The sequence below is a fragment of the Zonotrichia albicollis genome, chromosome 14 (assembly GCF_047830755.1).
Source record: "Zonotrichia albicollis isolate bZonAlb1 chromosome 14, bZonAlb1.hap1, whole genome shotgun sequence".
NCBI lineage: Eukaryota > Metazoa > Chordata > Aves > Passeriformes > Passerellidae > Zonotrichia > Zonotrichia albicollis.
Window position 1 is genome coordinate 3088126 of NC_133832.1, and position 26777 is coordinate 3114902.

Genomic DNA, 26777 nt, shown 5'->3' on the forward strand with positions numbered 1-26777 from the left:
AATCTTGGAAGTCTTGAGTGTGCTGGGAAGTGCCCAACCCTGTGCCAGGAGAGCCCTTGGGTTTGGGTTCAGCATTGTGACAGTGCAGTGATGGTTTGGAACTGCAGAGCCCAGAGGAGGAGGAGGAGGAGGAGAACTGGGACTTCTGCTGGGTTTGGCTTTCATGGAGTTTTTTTAATGTGCTTGAGCTCCTGAGAAATGTGTGTGCACTGAGGCAGGCTCAGCTGGGCTCAGGCTGCTCCTGCCTCTTTTGGGAACATCTCTCACTGCCCCCTGGCAGCTCTGCCACTGGCTGTGCAAGGAACAGGGGAATCCTCCTGGCAGCCTCTGCCCAGGGCTGGCCTGCAGCTGGGAGTGCCCAAAAGCTTTTAGGAGATGAACTGGAGAAGAAATGCAGAGTGGTGAGGAGGATTCAGGAGTGCTGCTTCTGTGTCCCCTGGCACTGCTCACCACAGAGGGGCCCAGAGCCCTGCCCAGCCTCCCTCGGGAGCTGCATGAGGTGAGGATGGGACCTGCTGGATTTGCCAGCCCAGGAGGGGCCTGGCAGTGCCCTCAGCCTGAGGATGGGCCCTGCTGGATTTGCCAGCCCAGGAAGGGCCTGGCAGTGCCCTCAGCCTGAGGATGGCCCTGCTGGCTTTTCCAGCCCAGGAGGGGCCTGGCAGTGCCCCCAGCCTGAGGATGGGACCTGCTGGCTTTGCCACCCCAGCAGCTCTGAGCTCTGGGCAGTGCCAGGGGGGCCTGGCAGTGCCCCCAGCCCCTCGGAGCTGCCTTTCCCTGCCTGCTTCAGGCACGGTGCTCCACTGGAATGCTGCCCCCAGGGGAGGGGTGGCCCCACACAAGGACATTTGTGCCACCTTTGCACGCTCAGGTGTCCCTGGTGCCCTGCAGGGCTGTTCACACCCTGTGCCAGAGCTCCTGCAGAGTTGTTGGTGAGCAGACTGTGCATCCCTGCCCAGGTGGGGCTGTGGGACTGGGATGGGAATCCTGCATGGACTCAGTCAGGGCTGCCCCTCCTGCTGTGTTATTGGAATGTGCTGGACCCAGGTCACAGAATATTCCAGGCTTTGGGGCCAGGAGCAGCCGTGAATTTGAGGTAAGTAGTGTTAAATTGGTTTCTTTTCATTAAATGGAGATAAAATGTTTGCCTTTACTATCAGGGAAATGTAAAGGTGGGGTGTTGGAAATAATCTGTACTTGGCAGCAGGAAGCTGCTGCAGGTTTAGTGGTGTTGGGATGTGGGGTTTTCTGTTTTTTGAGGGATTTTTCCCAGGCACAGGGCATTTCAGGACAGCCCAGCTCCTGTCCTGGGAGAAGCAAAGACAATTACAGTTTGCTGCCACAGGGTCACTTTTTGCAGCAGTCCTGCTGAGGTGACCTGTTCTGAGGGCATTAGTCACTACATGGAAAGAAAGGGTAAAAAACCACACCTGATGCATATTTTTCAGCAATATTACAATAATTTATAAAGGCATCAAAACAAACTCAACATCTATTAACAAGCTGATTTTTGGAAACAAAATTTAAATTATGAGGACATTTTGGTGAAGTTGAAGGCACCTTGAAAGGAGATGGAGTAAAAATGGTTCTGCAGCCTCCTCCTCCTCCCTCCACTGCCAGCCCTGCAGCTGCACAGCTCTTCCCTGCTGCCCTTTCCCCACCACTGGGGCAGGCACTGGGAACCACCCTCTGTCTGTCCACATCACTATTTACTGTTCCAGGCACAGATTCTGCACATTGATTGGAAAGAGATAAAAAATTGCTTCATGTTTTTGTGTTCCAGCGAGGTCAGTGATGAGTTTTCTTTGTGGATTATTTTGTTCTCAGCATTGCCCAGTAGAAAACAGGAAAGCAGCCCTGGAGCCCAGGTAGCCCCAGCTGTGGTGGCAGAGTCCCCAGAGGTTCTCAGCCCAGGCAGGGCTGCTGGGAGATGGAGCTGAGGCTCCTGCAGTGCCCTGGGCTCTGGGAGATGGAGCTGAGGAAATGGAGCTGAGGCTCCTGCAGTGCCCAGGGAGATGGAGCTGAGCTCCTGCAGTGCCCAGGGAGATGGAGCTGAGCTCCTGCAGTGCTCTGGGAGATGGAGCTGAGCTCCTGCAGTGCCCTGGGAGATGGAGCTGAGGCTCCTGCAGTGCCCTGGGAGATGGAGCTGAGGCTCCTGCAGTGCCCTGGGAGATGGAGCTGAGCTCCTGCAGTGCCCAGGGAGATGGAGCTGAGCTCCTGCAGTGCTCTGGGAGATGGAGCTGAGCTCCTGCAGTGCTCTGGGAGATGGAGCTGAGCTCCTGCAGTGCCCTGGGAGATGGAGATGGAGCTGAGGCTCCTGCAGTGCTCTGGGAGATGGAGATGGAGCTGAGCTCCTGCAGTGCCCAGGGAGATGGAGCTGAGGAGATGGAGCTGAGGCTCCTGCAGTGCCCTGGGAGATGGAGCTGAGGCTCCTGCAGTGCCCTGGGAGATGGAGCTGAGGCTCCTGCAGTGCCCTGGGAGATGGAGCTGAGGCTCCTGCAGTGCCCAGGGAGATGGAGCTGAGGAGATGGAGCTGAGGCTCCTGCAGTGCCCTGGGAGATGGAGCTGAGGCTCCTGCAGTGCCCTGGGAGATGGAGCTGAGGCTCCTGCAGTGCCCTGGGAGATGGAGCTGAGGCTCCTGCAGTGCCCTGGGAGATGGAGCTGAGGCTCCTGCAGTGCCCAGGGCTCTGGGCCAGGCCCTGCTGTCCCTGCTGTCCCTGCTGTCCCTGCCTGCAGCTCCCAGCACAGGAGGTGAAGTCACTGCATGTGAACAAGGCCCAGGGACAGCAAATGACAAAGTGCCAGCTCAGGGCTGCTATAAGGAATTAAACATTCATTCAAATGAATTAAACATTCACTCCAGGCAGCATTTGGACAGGGGACAGACTCCTTGGATTCTTACAAAGCTGCTCCTGCAAAAGGTGCAGCACAGGAGCAAAGATCTCTCAGTGCAACCTGGTTTGAGAAAAACCCATCATCTCTGCTGCTCATTGAACTGCTAAAAAAGGGGATTGCTTCACTAAAAAAGGGGATTGCTTCAGGTGGAGTTTGCAAGTAGGAACTTTCACAGTGTCAGAGGTCAAAGCACCCTGCCTGGCCTTCAGTTCTTTCATTGTAAAGTTTAACTGCACAGTGGGTTTGAGCTGAAGCCAGGCTGGGCACAGTCTCCTTCAGGAGGTGACTTTTCCTGCAGCCAAGGATCCTTTGAGCTTCCCCTGATCCCATAAGTTGATATTTTGCTCCAGCTGCAAGAGGGACATGAAGGGAACTGCAGGAGAAATCTCACCTGGCAGTACAGGTGCTCTGCCCCTGCCTGAACTCTGCCCCTCATCACTGCAAACAGAAAAATAAGACAGAGCAGCATCAGGCTGGGCCAGGGGTGACTGACACCAGCCCATTCCCTGCTGGGGAAAAGCTGCTTTTATCAATCCTGAAACCAGGGAAACCTGTGTGCAATAAGTGAATCTTACCCTTGACCTTTGATAAAGTCACATTTTGCAACATCATATTTCAATGAAACCCCTCTTGCTGCTGCCTTTGAGAGTGGTTCTTGGAGCTGTTGAAATTGTCCCTTTGCAATAAATCAGTGGAGTTGGCAGGATCCTGAACGGGGATTTGTGCCAGGACCCCCTGCAGGTCACACAGCTCCCCAGCTCTGAGCAACCATGGGGTGTTCAGGTGTTCAATCATCCCTTGGGTTACTGACACCTAAAAATGCTCCTGGAAATCCTGATAGACACAAATGCCTCAGTTGGGTCCCCATCCTTACAGATCCAGTAGCTGCTTTTAAAGCCTCTGTTTTAACCTGTTCAAATACTCAGTGGAAAGTAGAGCCTAAAATCAAGGCAAGCCTCAGCAGCCTCCAGGGCAGGTTGTGGAGAAAGCTGGGAGAGAGCTTTCTGTGCTCCACCAATCCTGAGGAGCTTTAATGAGCCTGGGAAGCTCAACAACTGTTGGATTAACCCTTTGAATTCAGCATCCAGATTTGTTGGTAAAATGTTTTCCATAGAAAGGAAGCAAGGAGCCTTCCCTGGCAGTGCAGCAGGAGCAGCAGTGGAGCAGCCCCTGTTCCCTGGCAGTGTGGCCTGTTGGTGCAGCTGCTGGTGGATACCTGCAGGTGCTGGGGCTTGCCTGGGGCTCTCACACCAGGCTCCCTGGCCAGGACACCACGGTTAGGGTGACTTTGTTCCTCTGCTCCTTCAGCATTGGGATCAATTCTGAGTTGCTCATTCCTATTGCTGGCACTCCGTTCACTGCCACGATTTCATCTCCACACCTGCCCAAAGACAGATCCAGTCAGGACTGGGGTCATCATTAACCCTGAGCCAAACCACCAGCTCCTCCTTGAAAGAGCATTTCCCTTGAACCAGGGGGCAGGGAAAAGGAGAGCACTGCTGGTGTTTGGGTGGCAGCAGTGAGGGCCAGGCTGTGCTGGTCAAACCCTGCTGGCCCAGGTCAGTCCTGCAGCTCCTGCACTGCCCCCACCAGAGCTGGGAGAGGGCCCTGCCCCTCTCTGGCACACCCAGCCCCTCCTGAGGGGTGCACGGGGCTGAGCCCCCACAGCCCAGTCCCAAACTCCAGCAGGAGCCCAGCTGAGCCCGGGGCTCCCCCTCAGCTCTGGAGCAAAGCCCAGCTCCCTCACCCAGCTGTGTCCCCTCCCTGCACCCAGCTGTGTCCCTGCCCAGCTGTGTCCCCCTCCCTGCACCCAGCTGTGTCCCCTCCCAGCTGTGTCCCCCTCTCTGCACCCAGCTGTGTCCCCTCCCAGCTGTGTCCCCTCACTGTGTCCCCGCCCAGCTGTGTCCCCACCCAGCTGTGTCCTCCTCTCTGCACCCAGCTGTGTCCCCTCCCTGCACCCAGCTGTGTCCCCACCCAGCTGTGTCCCCACCCAGCTGTGTCTCCTCCCTGCACCCAGCTGTGTCCCCTCCCAGCTGTGTCCCCTCCCAGCTGTGTCCCCTCCCTGCACCCAGCTGTGTTCCCACCCAGCTGTGTCCCCACCCAGCTGTGTCCCCTCCCTGCACCCAGCTGTGTTCCCACCCAGCTGTGTCCCCACCCAGCTGTGTCCCCTCCCTGTACCCAGCTGTGTCCCTGCCCAGCTGTGTCCCCTCCCAGCTGTGTCCCCTCCCTGTGTCCCTGCAGCCCCCCCTGCTCCTCCCCTGGGATCTCTCACCACAACCCCTCAGCAAAGCTCCAGTTAAGGTTCCTGCACGGGAGAGCTTTTGCTGCTTCTGTTGGGATACTTCTCCTAATCCAAGAGGTTTTACAGTCTGGAACCTCCAAGATTCATCTCAAACATCCCCTTTTTTACCTTTACCTAATTACTAAATTAAACCCTTCACAGTTAAGTTTTAAAGGGCTGTAAATTCCTTTTCCTTGCACCTTTATGGAGAAACCAGAACCCTGCTTAACGCGGGCCTTGGTTTGTTACAAGCTTGGAAACAATTTTAACTTCCAAACTGTGCAAGGTCATTAACCTGGAGCTGAGCTCCTCCAAGGAACCCCCAGCCCTGGGGTGGTGATGTCCCGGGCACCTCACACCTACCTGAGTTTCCTGTCCCTGAAGGCGGGAGTGCCGGGCACGATGGTTTTGATGAAGAAGGGTTGGTTTCCCTTGCTCTCCTCAAAGCCTCCCACGATGCTGAAGCCCCAACTTTCCAGGTTTCCTTTACTAAGGACAATATCTTGACAGAAGTGAAGGTAGCTGTGTCAAAAACAGAGAGGTTATGAGGAAAATTGCCTGAGCAGGAATTTATGTTTTCCCTCATGAACAACCTCATTTTCCTGGGTTTTAGGATTTGGGACACTCCTTTGCAAGGTGTGTCTGAGGGTTAATTCTCAAATGGGATGATGCCAGACCTTTAGAAATCTTTGCAGAGTATTGGTTTAAGAGCTAGTAGGAAATCACCCAGCTCTGAAGGGGTTTGGGATCTACAAGACCCCTGGATAACTTCATGAATTCTGCTAATGAACACACTCAGCACCAGAGACAAACCCAAATTACAGTGAGCAGCAGCTACACCCATGTAAGTGATGAGAGTGGAGGGGTTTATCCCCTGTGTGCCCTGCACTGGCACAGGAAGGGTTTATCCCCTCTGTGCCCTGCACTGGCACAGGAAGGGTTTATCCCCTCTGTGCCCTGCACTGGCACAGGGAGGGGTTTATCCCGTGTGCCCTCACTGGCACAGGGAAGGGTTTATCCCCTCTGTGCCCTGCACTGGCACAGGGAAGGGTTTATCCCCTCTGTGCCCTGCACTGGCACAAGGGAAGGGTTTATCCCGTGTGCCCTGCACTGGCACAGGGAGGGGTTTATCCCCTGTGTGCCCTGCACTGGCACAGGGAGGGGTTTTATCCTCTCTGTGCCCTGCACTGGCACAAGGGAAGGGTTTATCCCCTGTGTGCCCTGCACTGGCACAGGAAGGGTTTATCCCCTGTGTGCCCTGCACTGGCACAGGGAGGGGTTTATCCCCTGTGTGCCCTGCACTGGCACAGGGAGGGGTTTTATCCTCTCTGTGCCCTGCACTGGCACAAGGGAAGGGTTTATCCCCTGTGTGCCCTGCACTGGCACAGGAAGGGTTTATCCCCTGTGTGCCCTGCACTGGCACAGGGAGGGGTTTATCCCCTGTGTGCCCTGCACTGGCACAGGGAGGGGTTTATCCCGTGTGTGCCCTGCACTGGCACAGGGAAGGGTTTATCCCCTGTGTGCCCTGCACTGGCACATGGAAGGGTTTATCCCCTCTGTGCCCTGCACTGGCACAGGGAGGGGTTTATCCCCTGTGTGCCCTGCACTGGCACAGGGAAGGGTTTATCCCGTGTGCCCTGCACTGGCACAGGGAAGGGGTTTATCCCGTGTGCCCTGCACTGGCACAGGGGAGCCTTTCAGCACCACTGGCACCAATTGTGAGGTGCAGCAGCTGCCAGGCCAGAGCAGGGAGGACTTGGCTTTCCTGCAGGATCCAGGATGTCCATTCTGTGTTGGGCTCCTTGGGGAGAGCTCCTGGTTCTGGATCCCTGCAGTGAGGTTTGTGTCCTCAGGGAGATGGCAGCACTGCCCGGGCTGCTGGCACAGAGCCCCGAGGTGGCACTGAGGGTGTGGCAGGAGCTCTCCGTGCCCTGGCACTGGAGCTGTGAAACTGCTGCTCATCATCACCCACTGAGCTATTCCAGCAGCTAAACTTTTCCTAATAAACGTTTTTGCCCCAAGGGCTTTGCTTGAGCAGTTTGCTGAGAAGTTTCAGATTTCAAAAGCCTTCCCAGTTAACTTCTCACCAGGAGAAAGATCCAATTATGTACTTTCAAACTGTAATTTACTTTTGTAGGAGTTTTTCACACATAAACACCAGGAGTCCCAGCTGGAGCTCGCTGATTCCTCCATGCTTTCCTTCCACCGGTGCCACACCAGTGCAAAAACACAGCTCTGAGCCATGGCTGTGGCAGCTGCTGCAAATGAATAGCCCGAGAGCAGCAGTGGCTGCGTCAGCACAGAACATAAATAAAAACACCAGGCACGTTTCTCCAGGAGCTGGAAAGGGCTGCCTGCTAGGAATCTGTTTTCCATATTGAAAAGGGGTTCTAGAGGAAAAATTTTAATTTCCCACAATCAAAAATGACTGTGGGAAAAGAATGGGAGAGTTTAGGGAAGGTTGAGGTGCAGGGTTTCTGGTGCCAAGCACGCTGCTGAGCTGGCAGTTCCTGGGCCCTGCTCAGCTGCAGGGGTGGGACTGGGAGCTCCTCATGCTTCTTGTGGGAAGAGGCAGGCTGGAGTCACAGAAACCCCAGGCAAGAGGGAGGCAGGAAAATGCTTCTCCACGAGCCACACAGAGCACTGTGCTTTCTTTTAGAGAGAAAAGATAATCAATCTAAACTTCTGTTTCTGGTACCTTTGGGATCCAGGGTGTGCTGGATTAGAACATGACCCCAGTCCAAACCAGTTTTTGAGATGGTATTTTATACTGTCAGTGGTGTGGATTTAACACAATGCTAGGAAGAAACCAAAGTTTCTGTTTGACAGAACAGAAATCACAGGTACAAGAATCAAGGCCTGAATGAAACACTGGGGGCTCAAGTGTAGCAAGGATCAAATTCACTTCCCTAGCCCTGAGCACTCGTTTCAACTCACTCCTTTCAGCAGCAGTTCTGGGTTCAAACTAGAAAGAAATAGATTCCTCTAAAAGGAAAGGGACATTTCTGCTGGGGCAGAGGAGTAACTGAAGGAAAACAAGCTGAACAAACCCAAAATTGCACATGCCATTAGCTTTGAGCTTTCACCCTGCAGGACACCCCAACACTGGGGCCAGGGCAGCCACCAGGAGCAGATGGCAGTGGAACAGTGCTGGCTCCAGTCTGGGCACCTTTCTGGGGTTTTCTGTGCCAGTGTGGTGCACACAGGGTCTGTCAGGGCCACAGGGCAATGGACATTCCCCTGCAGCCCTGGGGGTTTGCTCCTGTGCAAAGGAAAGCAGTTTGGGTGGGACAGGAGCTCTGCAATGGAACCACCCCAGAGCAGGGATGGCACTGGGACCTCACTGCAGCTGCACCTCCCTGAGTGCCAGAGCACCCTGAACATGCCCAGGTGCCAAACACCCTGTGGGTGACCAGCCAGAGGCCACCAGGTCTCCCTGGGAGAAGCAGGGTGGAAGCACAGGAATTCCAGCCCTTTTTAGTGCTGGAAACAGGAGGAAGGTGCTGTCAGATCCCAAAGTGGATCCTTGCTGAGTGCTCCTACCAACCCTCACAGCCAGAACTGCAGACACACTCCAAGGCTGGAGTAAAAGAATCTGGAGTCACTTCTTGCTTCAGGAGTCAAAAGAAGGGAGAACATCAATCCCAGCAGCAAAGGAGTTCCCAGCAATGCATTAAATGCAGGGGATGTCAGGACACTCCTGAAGTGAAGGCAGCAGACCCAGGAGCAGAGAAGATTCCAGTCCCTGCCCAGAGCATGGGGAGCCTGCAAGGCACCTGACAGGCAGAAAAACTGGGAAAGGAAGCAAAGAAGCCCAGGCAGGCTCTGCCTTGCTGTAGCTCACTGCAGCAGCAGCTCAGGGTTTGTGCCCTGCTCTGGGCTCTCAGGGCCAGCTCAGGGCCTGCTCACCCCAGACCTGCCTGGAGCAGCAGGGTGGGAGGAGCTGCTGAGCACAGGCCAGGTACAGGAGACACAAAAGCTGCCTTGCCTTGGCCTGGCTTGTTGAGCATTTCTTTCCAGGCTGCTGAGTAACACAACAGAGGCTTTGTGAGTGGTTCTTCTTTAGGTGTCTCAAAGAACAAGGCTGTAAATGATCCAAGCTTCCCACAGCAGGTTTGGCTTTCTGATCCACCTGCAGATGCTCCTGCAGTCAGCTGGGATGATGACACTGACTCTGCTTCTCAGTGTTTTGATGTAACTGCTAAAGGGAGGGAGCCAGAGGTTCACCCCTCCAGGAAGGAGAGGGAAATTCAAGCTTCTCTTGGAATTACCAGGTTAAAACCTGTCCTGTAAAGCTTGGCAGCAGGAAAACTCAACTGTGCAGAATCATTTCTGCTTTGTGCTGAAGGTGACACAGTTACAACAGCCAAGAAGGGTTAGACTGAAAGAATGTCTGCCCCTAAGTGAGATGATCAGATTAGAAACTCCCAGACAGCCCAGGTGTCTCTTGGCTTGGGTTAGGGGATGCAGAAAGAGCCCCAGAGGGATTTCAGTCAGTAATTTAGCAAGGACTGCATCTAACATTGAATTTCTCTTTTTAAAAAGGGGTTTCAGGGCCTCTAAAGCATGGTTACTGTCCAACAGGAGTGTGGGAATGATGTCACTCCAGAAAAACAGTGGAATTTCCTTATGTACTCATTATTCTATGATCTCATTGGCAAATGAGGCTTTCCACTGCCTTTCACTAAACGGGAATACCAGGAATGCTTCCAAGTTCATCAACAAAGTCATTAATTTCTAGTGTTTGAGTGAAAGTCAACCCTGTCATTAACAGCTCTGCATGCAGTCCCTGCCACACATACCTGGGCAATCCCAGCCACGTGATCCAGAGGGGAGACCAGCTGAACCCCTGCTCCCTGATGTCCAGGGCTGGCTCTGGGCAGTTCAGGGTCAGGATTTCCAAGGCTTTCAGTGTGACTGAGTGGGAGGCTGCATTGGATTTCAGAGCTGAGACAGCTTCATAGTAGTTCAGATGAGTCAAATCGATGCCATTGATGCTCAGAAGGACATCCCCTGTTGATGAAATAAAATGGGATTGTTACAGACCTGGGCTCTGGAGCCCATTTCAGCCTCAAGGGGTCATGGGAGCCCTTTGCCAGCCTCTCTCAGTGTCCAAGCCCAGCTGCCATTGAAAATACCCCACAGGATAAAAGGCCTGAGAGCCTCCCTTACCTCTCTTGATTCTGCCATCCCTGAAGAGGCATCCAATGGGCTGCACACTTGTCACATAGATAGGGAGCTTGTTTTTGTTATCCCTTCCACCTCCAATTGTGATTCCCAAAGATTCCTTTGGCTCCTTTTTTATTGCAACTGTCTTCTCATGACTTACATATCCCTGAGGCAAATCCTACAAAGCAATGACAGCACAAAATGCACTTCATTCATGCATTCAACAGGAGAAACCCAGCACCATTTGTCTCCTTCATCCACAGCATTCCAGCAATGTTGCTGGAGGGCAAAGTCAGCTTCCCATGTCCTTGCAGGGTGGGAATACAGAGCAGCATTTCTAAGGTGAAGCCTCAGTGCTGTCCTGATGATCCCAAATCCATTTGCTCCCTCTGAGGAGGGGAATTCTGCACTGAGGAAGAAGCTCAGGGCTTCTCATGCCAAGCAGGGAAGCTCTCCCTGATTGAATGTTGAGGCTGCAGTGAAGGCACACATCAGAGCACAGGCTGTACAACAGGGTGTAAATGCTACTCAGGGATTTCAGTGCAGGAACAACACTCCAGCCCACAGGACAGGAACTCCCTGAGCTCCAGGGCCACTGAAACACAGCACTCTGAGCAGCTGCAGCAGGTCTGTCACTCAGAATTCTGCACACAGAATTCTCTCTGGGCTCAGCACATTGGGGATTGTCCTCTTGCTCTGCAGTTTGCTGTGCCCACAGAGGGGTGGCAGAGCCACTCTGCAGCCTCAGCAGCACCATGGGGGCACCTGGGGATTCTCCTCCTGACCATAAAGGGCTCTGGCCCCACACCAGCCCAGCTGGGTGTCCCTGCAACACCCTCAGCGTGCAGAGCTTGATGGATGTCAAGAAGCCAATCCCAAAATATCTCATGGATGGCAAATTCCTTATTGCCCTTTCCAAATTATTAAACACCAGCTCTGCACCAACACTGAAGAAATTTTGTCACCTTTTCCCCTTCAAATGATGTTTCCCTATAGATGACAAAGTGGTTTTTCAGTACCAAAAGCCCCAAACCTGCCCAAGCAGAAACAGAGCTGCTGATCAGCCTTCTGTGATAAAACACCATCCCAGAACAGCACAATGCATTTGCTAAACCAGGAACAAGCAGCACCCTGGCCTCATTTCCCAGCCCCACCTTCTGGTAGGTGGATTTCCTCCTGTAGTGGCTCTGCTCTGGTCGCCTCCGGTGGTGCACGGGGCTGCCCCCATTGCTGCTGCTGCTGCTGCTGCTGTTGGAGGTGCTGCCATCCTCCCCTGGCTCCCCCAGCTGCAGCCCAGACTGCCTCAGGATCACAAAGTTCACTCTGGATTCCGTGGTCTGCCCAGAGAAACAAGGAGTGGAAATTAAAAAGAGAAATGGGTTAGAAATGAGGGACAGCCCTCGTTGCCTTGGGGAGAGAGAAGGGCTGGCATCAGTTCCTACAGAGGCTCTCTGTTCCTCCACCAGCTCCTCAGTGTGATGCAAAGTCTTTTGTGATGAGCCAGGGAATGTGATTGGAAAAAGAAAAAGGGAATTAGCAAACATGAGTCAGAAGGAACAGAGAACAGAGTAGAGGCAGGCTTCACTCGTGCCTCCCTTGCCCACAAATCCAAAGGTGGATGATTAATTCCTGCACTTTGCTCCAAACAACCAAAATAGCATCTTGCATTGTGCCCCAGAGTGACCAGAGCTGGAACCCTGGCTGCTCCACACACAGTGACCACACAAGCACTGGATGCTTTTCTTGCACAGGAAGTTGTTAAAGCTCTTTCCCTCCCAGCTTTGTTCATCTATTGTTCACCATCTCCCATCCATTTTTTCCCCAGGGTACCTCTGGTTAAACACTTCACCAGCTGCTGGTCTGGCCTTGGCAGGGCTGCAGGGGAAGTGCTCCCATTGTTCCTGCTGCCCTCTCTGGGTTTGTTCCTTCAGATCCCCTGACAGAACCTCATTGTGAGGGACTGGCTGGGGCAGGGCCCGGTGCTCACTCGGCTGTTTCCTGCCCTGCATGGCAGAAATGCAGCTGCTGCTCTCACTCCTTGCCACAGCACCCTGCTCCCCTGGTGCCAGAGTGAATTCCTGGCCTTGGAAGAGGGATTTTTAGTTACATTCAAGCAAGGATTTCAATTAGCCCTCAGAGGAACAGATCGTGTTTGGAAAGCTGTCACAGTTTTACACAAATGTCACTTCCAAAGAGATTCAACCCCAAACCTCATGAAGCCAGTTCTGGACTTTGCTTGCTGGTTCCAGTGGGATCAAAAGAGTTCCTCATATGGGAGCTGTGTGTGCACACTGCAACAGGAATGCAGCAGCACTTGTGGGATGCAAACAAATTCTAAGAGGCCAAAGAACAGAAGCAAACATGAAAAAGGAGCTCAGTGCTGGAACTCTGCTCTTTCTCCCATGGCACTGCACTGCTCTGATAACTGTGAGGAGAGCTGCCTCTCCCTCCTGCTGACCTCACATCCTTTCTGGGATATAAACAGAATGGGATGAGGAGCATTGTGTCAGGATCTGGAGATAAAAACACAAGCTGGAGGCACTCGCCTGGGGAGATAAAGAATTTAAACTGATCTGTGTGATATCTGCTGCACATGCAGCAGTCCTTAATCCTTTAACTAGAATTCCTTGCCCACTCCTTCTACCAAAACCTCTGGCATGCTGCAACAGGAGCACATTCCACAGGGAAAGACCACCCCTCTTCTACCCATTCAGTACCTTGGAATGCTTTTAGCCTGAGGTGCCCCACGTTTTCCAGTGTCCCTTCACAAATACAGGTAAAATGGGGAGAATGGTCTGATTTGAAGCCCTAAGGGATCTGTCTGTGCTGCCAGCCCATCCCACCCCCAGCCAGCACCTTCAGTGTGACTGCTGGAAGCACAAGAGGCTGCCCTGATCCCTCCCTGTCTGCTGCATGAATCCACCCAGGGCATCCCAGCATTTCCTGCAAGCAGCACACAGGAGCTGCAATCTCCTCAGGTGAACTCAGTGCCAGGAGCCACTGCTTCCCCTCAGACCTGTTAGGGCTGACTCACCACGGATTCCCACTGCTGGTGTTTATCTTCCCACACATCCAGAGGGGAGTCACTTTCCGTGACAGAGATTTGGGGGAATGCAGCTTGTCCTGGTGTGTTCTGCTAGCCCTGGCTCAGAACAGGAACCCTGCCAGCAGCCACTCACAGCCATTTCCATGTCTGAACTCACCTGGATGATCTGGGCAGCAGCCTCAGGAGTTCCTTGCCTCAAATCCTGGCCATTTATTGAAAGGACTCTGTCATTCCGACTCAGCTTCCCATTCTTGGCTGCCAAGCCCCCCTCTAAGAGATCCAGAATAAAGATCCCTGCCTCGTCAGTCTTCCTGATCAGTTTGATTCCCAGGGGCTCCGATCGGTCTCTCTTCACCAGGGTGACGTGGATCACCTCCCTGCTGGTGGCACTGGGATCCTGCTGGGCAGTCCTGCTGGAAAAGCCCTTCTCCTGCAGCACCAGGAGGTGCAGAACAGGCCCTGGGTGGCGCAGGAAGGAGACAGCCTGGCAGTGAGTCACGCTGCTGATGTTGACGCCATTCACCTACAAAGACAAACAAAGCACTCACTAATCAGAGCCCACATTAATTAGGCACTGTCCACAGTGTGGGGCACAGCCAGGCTGGGGCAGGATGGAAAACTCCCTGTGCAATCTCTGACTCTGATTAGGGAGCAAAGTTTGCTAAAACAGAATGAGGAAAGCTGATGGAATTAGACTGTAACTGGTGAATGACTGAGGACAGGGACAAGACAGGACAACCCACACAGCTAACAAACCTAAAAATGTTCACTCATTCCTTCCATGCCATGTAAATGCAGATCTGCTTTTCCTTAATTTCCAGCATGGAACAGACCCCAATCTCCACTTCTGAGTGGTCCATAGTCTACAAGCTTCTGGAATCATCCAGTTAATTATGTGATTACCAGGGTGACTCTGAGAAGGCAACCTTTTGCCTTTCCTGTTTCACATAAGAGTCTGTGCAGTCTTTTAGGATGTTAACAGGGCTCCTAAGTGTGGGACCTGCCCTATTTGCTGAGACTGAGACATGGACAATCCATCTGGATACAGCAGGAGTCACTCCATTGGTCTGCCTGAGAAACCAACTCAGAGATCTCATCAGCCACTTGTGTGGGGGCTGCCAGGTCTCCTGTGCCCAATCCCATGGGACAAGGAGGATTTATGGCTTGGCAGATGACTGGGCAGCCATGGCTGGAGGTGCTAACCATTGTCACTGTGTGTACAAGGTGTCACCTGGGTCACCCAGGGCCACAGAGCCCTGCCAGTGTGGGCAGTGCCCTGGCTGTGGGTCAGCTGGGGCTGGAGCTCTGCATTTACTCATTTTGGAGCTGACACTCAGTGCCAGTCAGCAGCTCTCACCCTGGACCTGCCCACGGAGAATATGCAGCTTAAGCAACACAGTGCAGCAGGCAATTATGAGACTTCCTAACTAGAGCAGAGAAATGGGGCTGCTGTGTGAAATTTATCAGGGAGGAATCTTTTACTTTGTCCAAAACGGTCTACATTTCGAAAAGCTGTCAAACATGCAAGGGAAATATGAGTCTGAGTGGAAGGAATGGCAGCAGTGCTCCTGAGCCCCAGCAGACACACAATGCTGCTGACACAGAGCAGTGCTCTAAAACCCTGAGCTGCAGAGATTTCCCAGCTTCTCCAGGCACTCTCCTCCCCCAGCCAAGGGAAGCACTGGGGGTTTCTGTACCTCAAGGATGTGGTCTCCAGGAGCAATTCTTCCATCAGCAGCAATCACAGAGTCCCTCAGCACCTCCTGAACAACGATGTTCCCCAGGGGGGTGTCCTTACCCCCAACTATCCTCATCCCCAGCTCTTCCTCCGGATCCTCCCGGTGGATCTCGATGGTGGTAGTTTCAGCCACAAGACTGGTTCTGTGAGGAAGGTCTGGTTGTGGAAATTGAAGATAAAAAAACAACACATTAATAGAATTTTCCTTTTCACAGCACCCCAAGATTCAGGTTGTGTTCAATCTGGAGGGAAAGCACCTATCAGGAGACCTAAGGTCAGATAAAAAGCTTAAAACCCCTCTGTTTCTTTAGAGGTTCTCCAGAATTTTTCCTATTTTCTCCTCGCTTTTGGTGAATTCAAACTCTTTATTGTTGTTGCTTGGGATTTATTAAAAGGCATTCAGTATGGTTTGGCTATATTTAGAGATTTGTTTTTCTCTTGTGATATCTGGCCTGTTAGGAGCACACACATAATAAATTCCAGTTTCCATGATGCCCATGAGGGAAAGGGACTACCCAGCTGTAATTACTGCTTTGCAACTTCCTTCCTCTAATTTCCTTTGCTCCCCTTTTCCCATCCTCCCTGGAGAGCAGGAGGAATGTTTGGTGTTTCACATGGAGATGAAGCAATGCTGCACTTTGAAGATGAAAGTTGCTGAGATCCCCAGCCCGGGGACACTGAGGCAGGCCCAGCACAGGTTGAAGGGCAGGTGTCACACCAGGGATGCAGAACCTGCTCCAGGTGTGCCTGGGGAGAAAGCCAACAGGGAACTGAACTGACCTGTGAGTTACCTCTGTCCCAGGCACAGGGGCTGAAGCTGAGCCTAGCTCTGACACAAGGCACTGAGGTTTCCACGCTGCTGCCTCCTACCAAGCTGAGACAAAGCTGCTACCCTGGAGATGCTGATTTGATCTGCAATGCTTCCAGAGCTGCCTGTTAATCAAAACCTAACTTATGCTACAAAAACACCAGGAGGGAGGTACTGACCACTCCAGGAAACTGACTGTATATTTAACTTTCCTAACAAGATTAACAAGAACCTGGAACACTTCCTAGTTACTAATTATCTGGCTTCTGCAAGGGCTTTAAGTGCTCCACGTTCACGCTGACAGGGACTGCCTTTGTTTCTCCACAGAACACTGCAAGTACTCCCTGCGATCTCACAGAGTTTCTCCAAATGGTTTTGTACAGTTCTGTGCCTGTGAGCAGACTCTGCCACCCCTGATGCACATGAATGAATCTCTCTTCTGGTGAAGACATGACCACTAATGGCTTAGTAGCATTGATGATGTCTGACAGTGCTGGGGGCACTTACAAATTGAATTTCCTGAGATAATTGCCTCATTGGTGTATCATGAAAGGTAAATACATAGTTCCACTACTGTACCAAACTCTCACCTTCCTCAGTCTCCTCAAAAGCTGGATTGACCAGTCCAGGCTCTGCAGTCCCCAGTGACACCACAGCAGCTCCAGAGCTTTCTGCCACAAGTGAGGAGCCTCCACCTGGGAGCTCTGGATCCTTGGGTGAGTTTGTGTCCCCCTTGGCAGGAGGCTCTTCCTTCCCTTTGGAAATGGGGCTCCTTTTCCTCTGGAGCTCAGATTTGTATTTCTTAAAGCCAGGACACCTGCAGAGAGATTGGCAGGGACTGTCAGTGACTGTCTCTGCCTGGCCAGGTGAGCCAGCACATGAGAGCTCTGACAAACCTGTGGGAAGAAGCTGCTTCCAGATCTCACCAGTGCACTCCTGGTTTCTCAGATGATAAAACTGATTCTCATTTGACCTTCAGTTTCTACTTATACAAGTATCAGCTTAAGTGCAGTGCTTGTTATTTTACCACTTTTGAAATTATTAAGCAAATTAATTGAAAAATAAGAATGTAATAGAAACAGGAGTCTCCTTTGCTAAATATTTACCTGGTAAACAATCCATAAAGAAAACAATCCCTATTAAATATAAGCAAATACTGAGCTCTGACGTAGTAGAGATCACTGTGAACTGTACCTTGATACAAAGAAAGTGGCTCAGGTTTCAAGCTCAGCTTTGAATTAGGCTTTGTTTTAACACACCAGCTACACACAGGAGCAGCAAGGGAGGATTGGGAATTTTCTGTTGTGGAATGAGAAATGAGACCTGACCCAGGACCTGGTGCACTCCCAGGCCATGCAGGGGATGGCTCTACCTGAATGGGAGTAGCTGAATTCCTGATCCCACTGGCTGCTCCCCAGAGGGCACAGGTCCCAGAACTGGGATGTAATTGGATGCAGATACATCAGCAGCCTGTCTCAGCACTAATGGGTGAGGAAAAACAGCTCTTTTATCACAAATATTTATAAAAAAGGTGAGGAGGTGATAAATGCAAAAGCATCACATTTAGAGACATCAGTAGTATTGGGTGTTTACCAGAGTCACTTTTCAAATTAAACTCTACTATTTACACTCTGGCTAAAGAAATCTCATGCCAGTATTACTTCCTCTGGTTTATTCCTGCTCATTTATTCTCCAAGCAGTAAAATATCCCTGAACTTAATGACAGAAGCTGAATGATCCTCTTGTGTGTGCACATGCCCCTCTCTTAAGATACCAAAACACAAATTCAATTTGCAAAAGGCAGGGAAATCCCCCAAGAAAATAAGTTACTATGTGCTTCTTATTTCCTTAAATCTTCTCCTATCAGTTAATCTCACTTAAAACAAGAGAACACACTAATCCCAGTGCAATTTTCTTATCTGTTTTTTTTTTCAGTCTGATGATCCAGTTGCACCCAGAGCCCAGGTGAAATAGCCTGGAATCCCAGAATACTCTGTCCCCAAGAAAGATACAAACAACTGTAGAATATACAGGAGAATGCTACAGTTTCCAGGCAGGTCTCTAATGTAAACATTGGAGGTGCCTCTCTCCCTGCCCTGTGTGTAACTGCCGTGCCAGAGGGATTACAGAGTGACAGGAGTTTACTGATAGCAGGGCAGATTTGCAGAGCAGAGGGAGGCCCAGCCCTGGTGTGAGCCATGGCCCCAGCCTGAGCAGCCAGGACAAAGGGCTGCTCAAGAAAAAGCAGATTATAAACTTTCACTGAAGGAAAAGGGGCACCCAAACACCTTCCATCCCTTCCCCTGGCTCTAACACAAACTCTCAGCTCATGGGGACTGAAGACAATGATAACACAAGGGTCCATCCTTGGCTGGAGCTGTAAAGGTATCCTAAGTGTACCTGCTCCCTGGCTGGCTTATTTTAAAAACATGTCATTGCCACAACAAACTACAACAGAGCTGAATGAAACAAGCCTGTGGCACTTCCCATTGCTGACAAATGCACCTTGCCAAGGAAGCTCTGTTCCACCTGCAGCAGGGCTTGCCCTTAGCTCCCCTCCCTGCAATCATTAACCAGGCAGGAACAAGGGTTCTCCATGCACCATGGCAAGAGCTCTGTCACCTGCACTCCCTTTAAAGTGACAATGTCCTGCCTGCCAACAGCCCAGCCAGCAGGGAAGCACCAACAAGTCTCCCTTCCTCTACACAAGAGGAACAGAAAAAAAACACCATAGTAATTTTCATTTGCTTCTCTTTCTCAGCAAAAGAATGAGAGAAGATAATGGAATTATAAGTAGGTGTTTCAGCAAGTGCATAATGTGCAGCTTGGAGGGACTTGCACTATTTGAATCAAAGCCTTACGTATTGCACATCTTAATTGGACCAATTAAACTGGCAGCACTGCACAATCCTTGCTTTCAGAGCCTTGACTTTGTGCCTTTCTTCTCTGCACAAGGGAAACAAGAATAAGCTTGTTTATTTGTAACAACTCCAGAGCCGGCAGCCCAGCTCAGGACCCACAGATGTCTGGGTGTTTGACAGGTTTAGCATCTGCAGACAGGCTGAAGGTGAGCAGCTCAGAGCACACACACAATTACACTGTCCTCACCCACCCACCTCTGCAGCCTCACCCTGCCTGCTCTGGTGTCCCACCTTGCCCCAGCTCAGGGAGCTGCTCTGGGAACAGAGGGTTCTGATAAGCAGCACAGCACCCTGGCAATGACAGCATGGAAAGGGGAATGCACCTGTTCTGCAGGTGAGCTTCCAGCTCACAGCGCTGCATGCTCTGCTGGCACTCAGCCTTGAAAGGACACAGCACAAGCAGCTTATCCAGCAGGTTCCTCACCAGCAGGCTGGACTTGTGGCACTGCTGGAAGGAGAGCTTCTTGCGGTCCATGGGGCAGAAGCTGTACTCCTGCATGAAGTTCTCCAGGCACTTGAAGCAGTAGGTGTGCCCACAGGGCGTGTCCATGGGCTGCAGCAGGGGCTGCAGGCAGATGTGGCAGATGAGCTCATCGTCCACCTCGTCCTGGAAGTTGTACAGGTGATTGTCCAGCAAGGGGTGGGCCTGGCCACACTCACAGCACAGCTCGGGCACCTGGGACGCGCTGTCCTCGGGCACGGGGTCAGCCATGGCAGCAGCAGAGATTGTCACACAGCAGCTCTGCCACACACCTGCAGGGAAAGGAAAGAGACATTTCCAGCCAACTGCCTGCTTTAAATACAGCCCATTACAAATTAAACTGTATTCCTGCCTTGAGCTTCCTCCCCCAGAACCTGCACACCCACCTGACCCCACAGGGCTCTTCCTTCCAGAGCCACCCTGGGAATGAACAGCCCAGGGAGCAGAGCATGCAAGGACCTCGTTCAGCACAAGGTTTAAGCACGTGGATAAACTGAGGCTTAAACTTTACACACACACACACCAGAGACAGACTAAATAAACACAGGGACTAGGAAAGCTGAGACAAAAGCTGCATGTTCTTGATAGAGAACAAGCCAGACAGGGAAGGGAAAGGAAGGATACACAAGACAGTGATTTTTAAACTTCCTCTGCCTTTCCAGATTACACCAAATCTTTTAAAGACACATGTGGTGAAAAGTCAGTTTGGGGATGTCCTGGTTTGAAAAGGAAGTGAGTTTTTGGGATGCTGTGGTCGAACCAATAGGTGCTCAGATTTGAATATTGGCACCTGGTGTGGCCACTGAGGACATGGATACTCCTCTGAGAACACAGGGGGTTAAAAGCAGGTCTGGTTGTTAGGATTATTGTTTTGTATTTTGGGGGGTGGGGAGGATGAGGCAAAAGAAGAGGAATAAATTTCAAAAGAAACTTAAATCTAAACCACATTTCCTTCCTTTCAAGCCCACTCCCTTTAAAAAAAATTGTTTTAACAAACAATACATTGTTCCCCACTCATCCATGCCTAAGTTCCCCCATGGAAACAAATTTCCTATAAAAAGACTAAAGCTTCCTAAGTGGAAAAAACGTAAAGAATAGTCCACATCATTTGTTGCAAGGTTATAGACTGGATTGAGCCTCTGCTCCTTTCAGCCAGGGAGAGCAGGATAAGGGACAAACTGAGTCCTTGTAGCTGCTGCTCTGATTTTAACAGAAATGTCTTTAGTCAGATCCATTTTGAATCTTGCCTGTTGTAATTAAATATAAAATTCACTTGAGTTTCCTAGCAGATTACAGGCACAGGGATGGCTGCAGGGAGGATTTTTTTAACCTGGCAGTTATTTTAATGAAGTAGGAAGTGTGGTATTAAAGGAAGCAAACTACATGGCACGGTGAGGGGTGTTGTGCTGATGTTTTGAGGAGTTTGTGATTGGTGGGGTTTTTTTAAGTAAAGAATCCCAGACTCTGAAAACAAAAAAAAATTACAAAACTGTGATGAAATGGAAAATTTCTGAAAGATGATGTGGAAAATACCTGAAAACAATGACTTTATCTGGAACAGGTAAGCAAGAGGGAACACTGGTCTGCACCAGTGCCTGAAGGACACAGCTGGCACTCAGCAGAACTCGGGAGGAGGGGAGACAAGAACAATAAGATAGCAGGAACGGCAAGAAAAAATTAGTCATGGGTTTCTAATAAAAACCATACATCACTCCAATTAATTGTCAAGGTAAGTCAGCTACTTAATTAAAGGAAGAATGTATCACCAACAGAATCAGCCATTTCACAGGCGAATTCTTTACCCAGCCACAGGAACATGTTCACTTCAAAAGATTAAAACATCACTGTCACAGTTCCAGGTGGGTACAACAGGAGTTATTTGCTGCTCTCCCCTGCTGCAGTGCCAAGAAAACATCTTCCCCTGGAGGGAAGCAGGCTGGGTGAACATCCCTGACCCCTCTGTTTGCATTCCCTCCTTAACCCCTGCATGGCTGACTCCCAAAAAAGGCACAGCTCAGACAGCACTATGGAAATGAAAGGTGCTGTGTCCATGGGATCCTCTCTCACTCTCACACAGCACCCATGGAAATGAAAGCTGCTGTCCATGGGATCCTCTCTCTAAGAGCACCATGGAAATGAAAGCTGCTGTGTCCATGGGATCCTCTCTCACAGCACCATGGAAATGAAAGCTGCTGTGTCCATGGGATCCTCTCTCTCACAGCACCCATGGAAATGAAAGCTGCTGTGTCCATGGGATCCTCTCACACAGCACCCTGGAAATGAAAGCTGCTGTGTCCATGGGATCCTCTCTCTCACAGCACTATGAAATGAAAGCTGCTGTGTCCATGAGATCCTCTCTCAGCACCCATGGAAATGAAAGCTGCTGTGTCCATGGGATCCTCCCTCAGCACCATGGAAATGAAAGCTGCTGTGTCCATGGGATCCTCTCTCTCACAGCACTATGAAATGAAAGCTGCTGTGTCCATGAGATCCTCTCTCAGCACCCATGGAAATGAAAGCTGCTGTGTCCATGGGATCCTCCCTCAGCACCATGGAAATGAAAGCTGCTGTCCATGGGATCCTCCCTCAGCACCATGGAAATGAAAGCTGCTGTGTCCATGGGATCCTCTCTCACAGCACCTATGAAATGAAAGCTGCTGTCCATGGGATCCTCTCTCTAAGAGCACCCTGGAAATGAAAGCTGCTGTGTCCATGGGATCCTCTCTCACACAGCACCTATGAAATGAAAGCTGCTGTGTCCATGGGATCCTCTCTCAAACATGGAAATGAAAGCTGCTGTCCATGGGATCCTCTCTCACACAGCACCATGGAAATGAAAGCTGCTGTCCATGGGATCCTCTCTCACACAGCACCATGGAAATGAAAGCTGCTGTGTCCATGGGATCCTCTCACACAGCACCATGGAATGAAAGCTGCTGTGTCCATGGGATCCTCTCTCAGCACCCATGGAAATGAAAGCTGCTCTGTCCATGGGATCCTCTCTCACACCACCATGGAAATGAAAGCTGCTGTGTCCATGGGATCCTCTCTCACAGCACCTATGAAATGAAAGCTGCTGTCCATGCCCTCCTCTCTCACAAATCTGCCTGCTCTTGGTGCTTGCCTCCAGTTGAAACAGGCAGCCCTTCTGTTTGCCTTCCTGGCCTTTTTGCCTGCCTTCAGCTGATCTTGAATGACTTTACAGGTGCAAAAGGAACATTTCAACATCAGACCATCACTTAACATCTCCTCAATTGTAATCAATCAGCTCAGCATCACCAGGTAATGAAATAAGGAGCTTCCAAGGCAAACAGTACCAATCAGAAATACTTGTGCTTCGGGTTGGACTATTTGCATAAAACTTTGGCAGGTGATGAAACAAATCCACTTTCTTAGCAAAAACAAACCTCACAGTAATTTTGCTGATAAACTACTTTTACTGGGGGGTTTTTCAGATTATTTATCAAATTAATTCTCTGCTCTGTGTTTAAAGGTTACCCAAGATGAATCCCATTGATGAGTAATTTCTGAGTAATAACTTGTGGAAGATAAAAGTGTCACCAAAATTTTGCTGCTCCAAGCTGATCTGTTGTCTCACTCCTAGATCATTTAAACCAAGGGGTGAAGATTTCATTTAAAGGTGCCCAGGTGAATTTTACTTTTCCACCACTGTCCCTTCAATGAGGACACTGCTGCAGACAGCAGGGAACCCAAACCTCTGTGGTGAAACCCAGCCCAGAGCCTTGGGCAAGGCAGGGCTGAGTGAGCAGCACGGGGAGGGCACAGGCTCAAACAAGCCTCCCCTGCTCAGGGACTCAGGCACTCAGCAGAGCTTCTGCAGGGGAAGAATTGCTAAAATCTCATCCAGCACAGACCTTGCTGCAGCCCAACAAGGCAGAGTTGAAGTGAGGAGGAAATCAGTGTTTCATCATAACAGGCCTGGCTCCCCCCAGCCTCAATGAGCCACCCTCAAAAGTCAGCCCAGAGAGCCCACAGGATCCAGCTCTGCAGGGCAGTGATACAAATTCAACCCTTTGCAATCCAATCTCAGCTCCTCATTCCAACCCCCAAAGGCCAGACCAACCCAATCCACCCCTCCATCCTCGTGTTGCTTTTTTTTGTTCCATCATTCCCCACTCTCAGCAAAGGGTGGCACCTTCCCTGCTGCTGCCTTTCCCAGAGTTCTGGAATCTCCCCACGCCTTTTCACCCACATCATGAGGGAGTCACAACATCAGGATCCAGCTTGGTGCCCAGTTGCTCCACACTGACTGCATGGCAGGGACATGTGCTGCTCTAAGGGACTCTGCTCTTCTAAAATGCCTCTAGATCAGAATTATTTGGAGAGTAACACACCCCACCCCTATGCCTAACAAATAAATGAAGGAAATAGACCAGCAGAAATCTCTTTATATTTCCTAATTATCCCATAAGGATTTCTGTGGGATCACCTTTATCTTTACTGTATTTAAAAAAACAAAACAAAACAAAACAAAAGAATTGTTTTTCAAGCCAACCAGTGTTGGCTTTTTTTTTTTTTTTTTTAAGTAGGATTCCTGGTACTGTAACACTGACTCAAAGACTAGACTTTTTTTTTTTTTTTTAAATGATGACTTATCAGGTAGTCTAATCTGTATTCCTGCCAAAGCAAGACTATTCCTGACAATGTTAGCACATTGCCTATTCTTGTTTTAGCTCTGCCCCCCTGCACATCTACAGCACTGTTAATAGCTCTGGGAGGGGTCTGCCAAGAACCACAGCAGGCACCATTCCTGGTGGGCAAACTGCTCATTCCCTGCCCAGCAGCCCAGACTTGGCAATAGAACTGATGACTCACAGCTTGGAGAAAAAAAAAAATGAAAAGCTTTTTTAAAGAAAGGGTGATTATCTAAGAAATCTTCCCAGCCCCGTGCCTCCACTTGTGCAGTGACTGAGTGAGCAGGAGCTGTGCCTGTGGTACCTGGCTCCACATTCTGCAGAGGAGGGCATATGTGGCCCGAAGTTTAGAGTCCGGCTGCTGAGGGCGAAAGGCCGACGCCCCTCTGCAATTCCTGGCCAGCGCCCTTCGGCGTCTGAGGGCCTCGGGCTGTGCTGGCTGCAGACTGGCTCACACCGCTGGGACTGGGGAGGAACGGAGCTGACCATTTCCCGGGGGTTAAACATCGGTTTATTGAAGGTGTTGCAGGATCCGAACGCGGGGAAACCAACCGGGAAGAAGTTCATCCATAGGGGGTGAAACAGGATTATAAAGGAGGGGGGGTGGGTACAGGCGGAACCAATCGGGAAAGGTGAGGGGATGAACTTCACAGAACTGACACTCCATGGAGACCAATAATCAAAAGGTAAAGGAGGTGTCCTGGGACCCCAGCCAGCCACCATCTCCAGAGAGGAGAAGGTTCTCGAAACCTGGGAGGAGAAAGGGGGTGATTGACTGGACCTAGGGAAGAAACAACTTTCACTGATAAGGGAAACCAGGGGAGGAGCAATTACACATCGGCAACTATGAATAGCGGTTACCATAGCAACTTAGCTGACAGGCTAGCAGTGGCGGGAAAAACTGGGGGAACGAACCCATTTTACACATAATAGGGGAGAACAATACATAAATTGGGGGAATAACACAAGAAACTTAACAACACACTACAACAACATTCCAGCTCCAGCTTATCACCAGCATTCCCAAACACTGCTCTGCCTCTGCTTCCCTGGGCCACTCTCGGTGTGGAGCACAAATGAAAGCTCTGTTCAAGCCAAGCCTGTCTGCTGACATAATTCCAGCATTTGGTACAAATGAATTTTGGCCATAATGTATCCACCTGAATTTTATTTCTTTGAGGGGTAACAGTGCTGCTATTCCCAATTAAAAACTGAGAAATTCCATCACCAGAGGCTAAGACAGACCCACAGAGGCAGCAGCCCCTGGGAATTTAACACTTTGTTATAGCTCTGAAGTGGATCTCAATGGACCCACCTAAGGCCACATGGGAAACTCCTGGGGAAAAAGAACAACCCAAACAAAAAAGAATAAAGTCAAGCCTGTTTCTATTAACTAACTGATTTCTAAAACCACAAATATGGTGAGTAAGCAGATCACATTCCACATTGCAAAACACAGAACCACGCAACCAGTCTGCAGCAAGGACACAAAACAGATATGTAAAATTCTTCCTGAAGGATATGGGTGACTAGAGAATGTCTCCAACAGCTGAAGTTAAGAAATAATTTTTTAAAAAATCAAATAATTGGTTCTCAATATTAAAAAGAGAAGTGTGTCATGGGAAATATTTTAGAAATGCTATGGTTTATGCTTTGGGGCAGCTGGAGGTTAGCACTGACATGGTGATAAAGAAATATTGGGCTGAAAACCCAAATAAAAGCTGGTTTGGGGACTGTGGGGCACGTGCCCCACATCTGCTATGTAACACTGCACTGCAATAATGATGTCAGTTATTATATTTGTAACAACATTTCCCTGGGAGACTGGAATTGCAACATTCCAACTAAAGGCTAAACAATTAATTAATTTTTTTGGGGCTGGACAAAACAAGCCAGCACAATCTGGATGAAGATGGCTGAGGGCACTGACCAAACCTAAAAGCAAGTTCCAGATGGATTCTGATGGAGCAAACCCAATCCTCTAGAAATAAAACATGAGAAAAAGGGGCAGAGATTTTCCTCAATGTTTTTAAATAGTTTTCACTCAGTTAAGAAGCTTTGTGTTTCACAGAATGGTATTTTTTTCCATTCCAGAGACAGAAAAGTGCATTGAAAATGTGTTTTGTATCAGGGGGGCTTTGGCTGAATTTCATCACTGCTGTGAAGAAGGGTTTATGAAATGAGACAGATTTTCTAGAACAGGCACCCCAGTGCTAAATGAACACTTCCAGTGGGTTACCACAGCATTTCACAACCCCTTAGTTTGCAACAGTGGCACAGCAAAGTGTTGAAATAGCAGAGGATTTTTATAAACAACATTGAAAGAGATCAATTTTACAAAAAAAAAAAAAAACAACACCAAACCCAAGAATGGTTTCAGGTGTTGTTCCTACTATTTTTATGATTTTCTGATATGGCTGAAGATCAGCCACTGAATGTAAAAATCTTCTGGAAATGCTGCATTTATGCAGCTAAATGAGAAGCAGCCCTTTCAGTGACTGAGCTTGCCTTGAAGCCAGAGGATTTCTAATGAGTGAGGATTTCATACCCCAAGAGTGACTGCTCAGCACTTGTGTGAACATTTGGACTCAGAAACTCTAAAGCAAAGCTGCTTTACTGTAACCAATATCAAGAAAAATGGAAATTGAAATTTCCATTGTCCCCACCAATTTTTATACCCATTCTCTAATCAAATGTGAAAATAAGTTGTATTTAAACTCCCTGGTGTTTCTGTGCTCGTTAACAATTTGCTATTTTATCTGCCCCAGCTTCTGGGCAAGTATCTC

General features: G+C 50.1%; 1 protein-coding gene across 2 annotated transcripts in view; it reads right to left on the reverse strand.

Annotated features, from left to right (window-relative positions):
- Nucleotides 1–1519: 1519 nt before the first annotated feature.
- The window catches only part of LOC102063614 (ligand of Numb protein X 2), a 33079-nt gene continuing 7821 nt past the window's right edge, over nt 1520–26777 (reverse strand). For both annotated transcript variants that reach the window (XM_074551726.1, XM_074551727.1), the window contains 9 exons: nt 19179–19608; nt 16525–16751; nt 15086–15282; nt 13546–13911; nt 11497–11679; nt 10346–10520; nt 9976–10186; nt 5537–5695; nt 1520–4273 (listed from right to left, as the gene is read on the reverse strand). In XM_074551726.1, coding sequence (XP_074407827.1) covers nt 4138–4273; nt 5537–5695; nt 9976–10186; nt 10346–10520; nt 11497–11679; nt 13546–13911; nt 15086–15282; nt 16525–16751; nt 19179–19567 — 2043 coding nt within the window. In that variant the 5' untranslated portion in view covers nt 19568–19608 and the 3' untranslated portion in view covers nt 1520–4137. The remainder of the gene's footprint in view (nt 4274–5536; nt 5696–9975; nt 10187–10345; nt 10521–11496; nt 11680–13545; nt 13912–15085; nt 15283–16524; nt 16752–19178; nt 19609–26777) is intronic.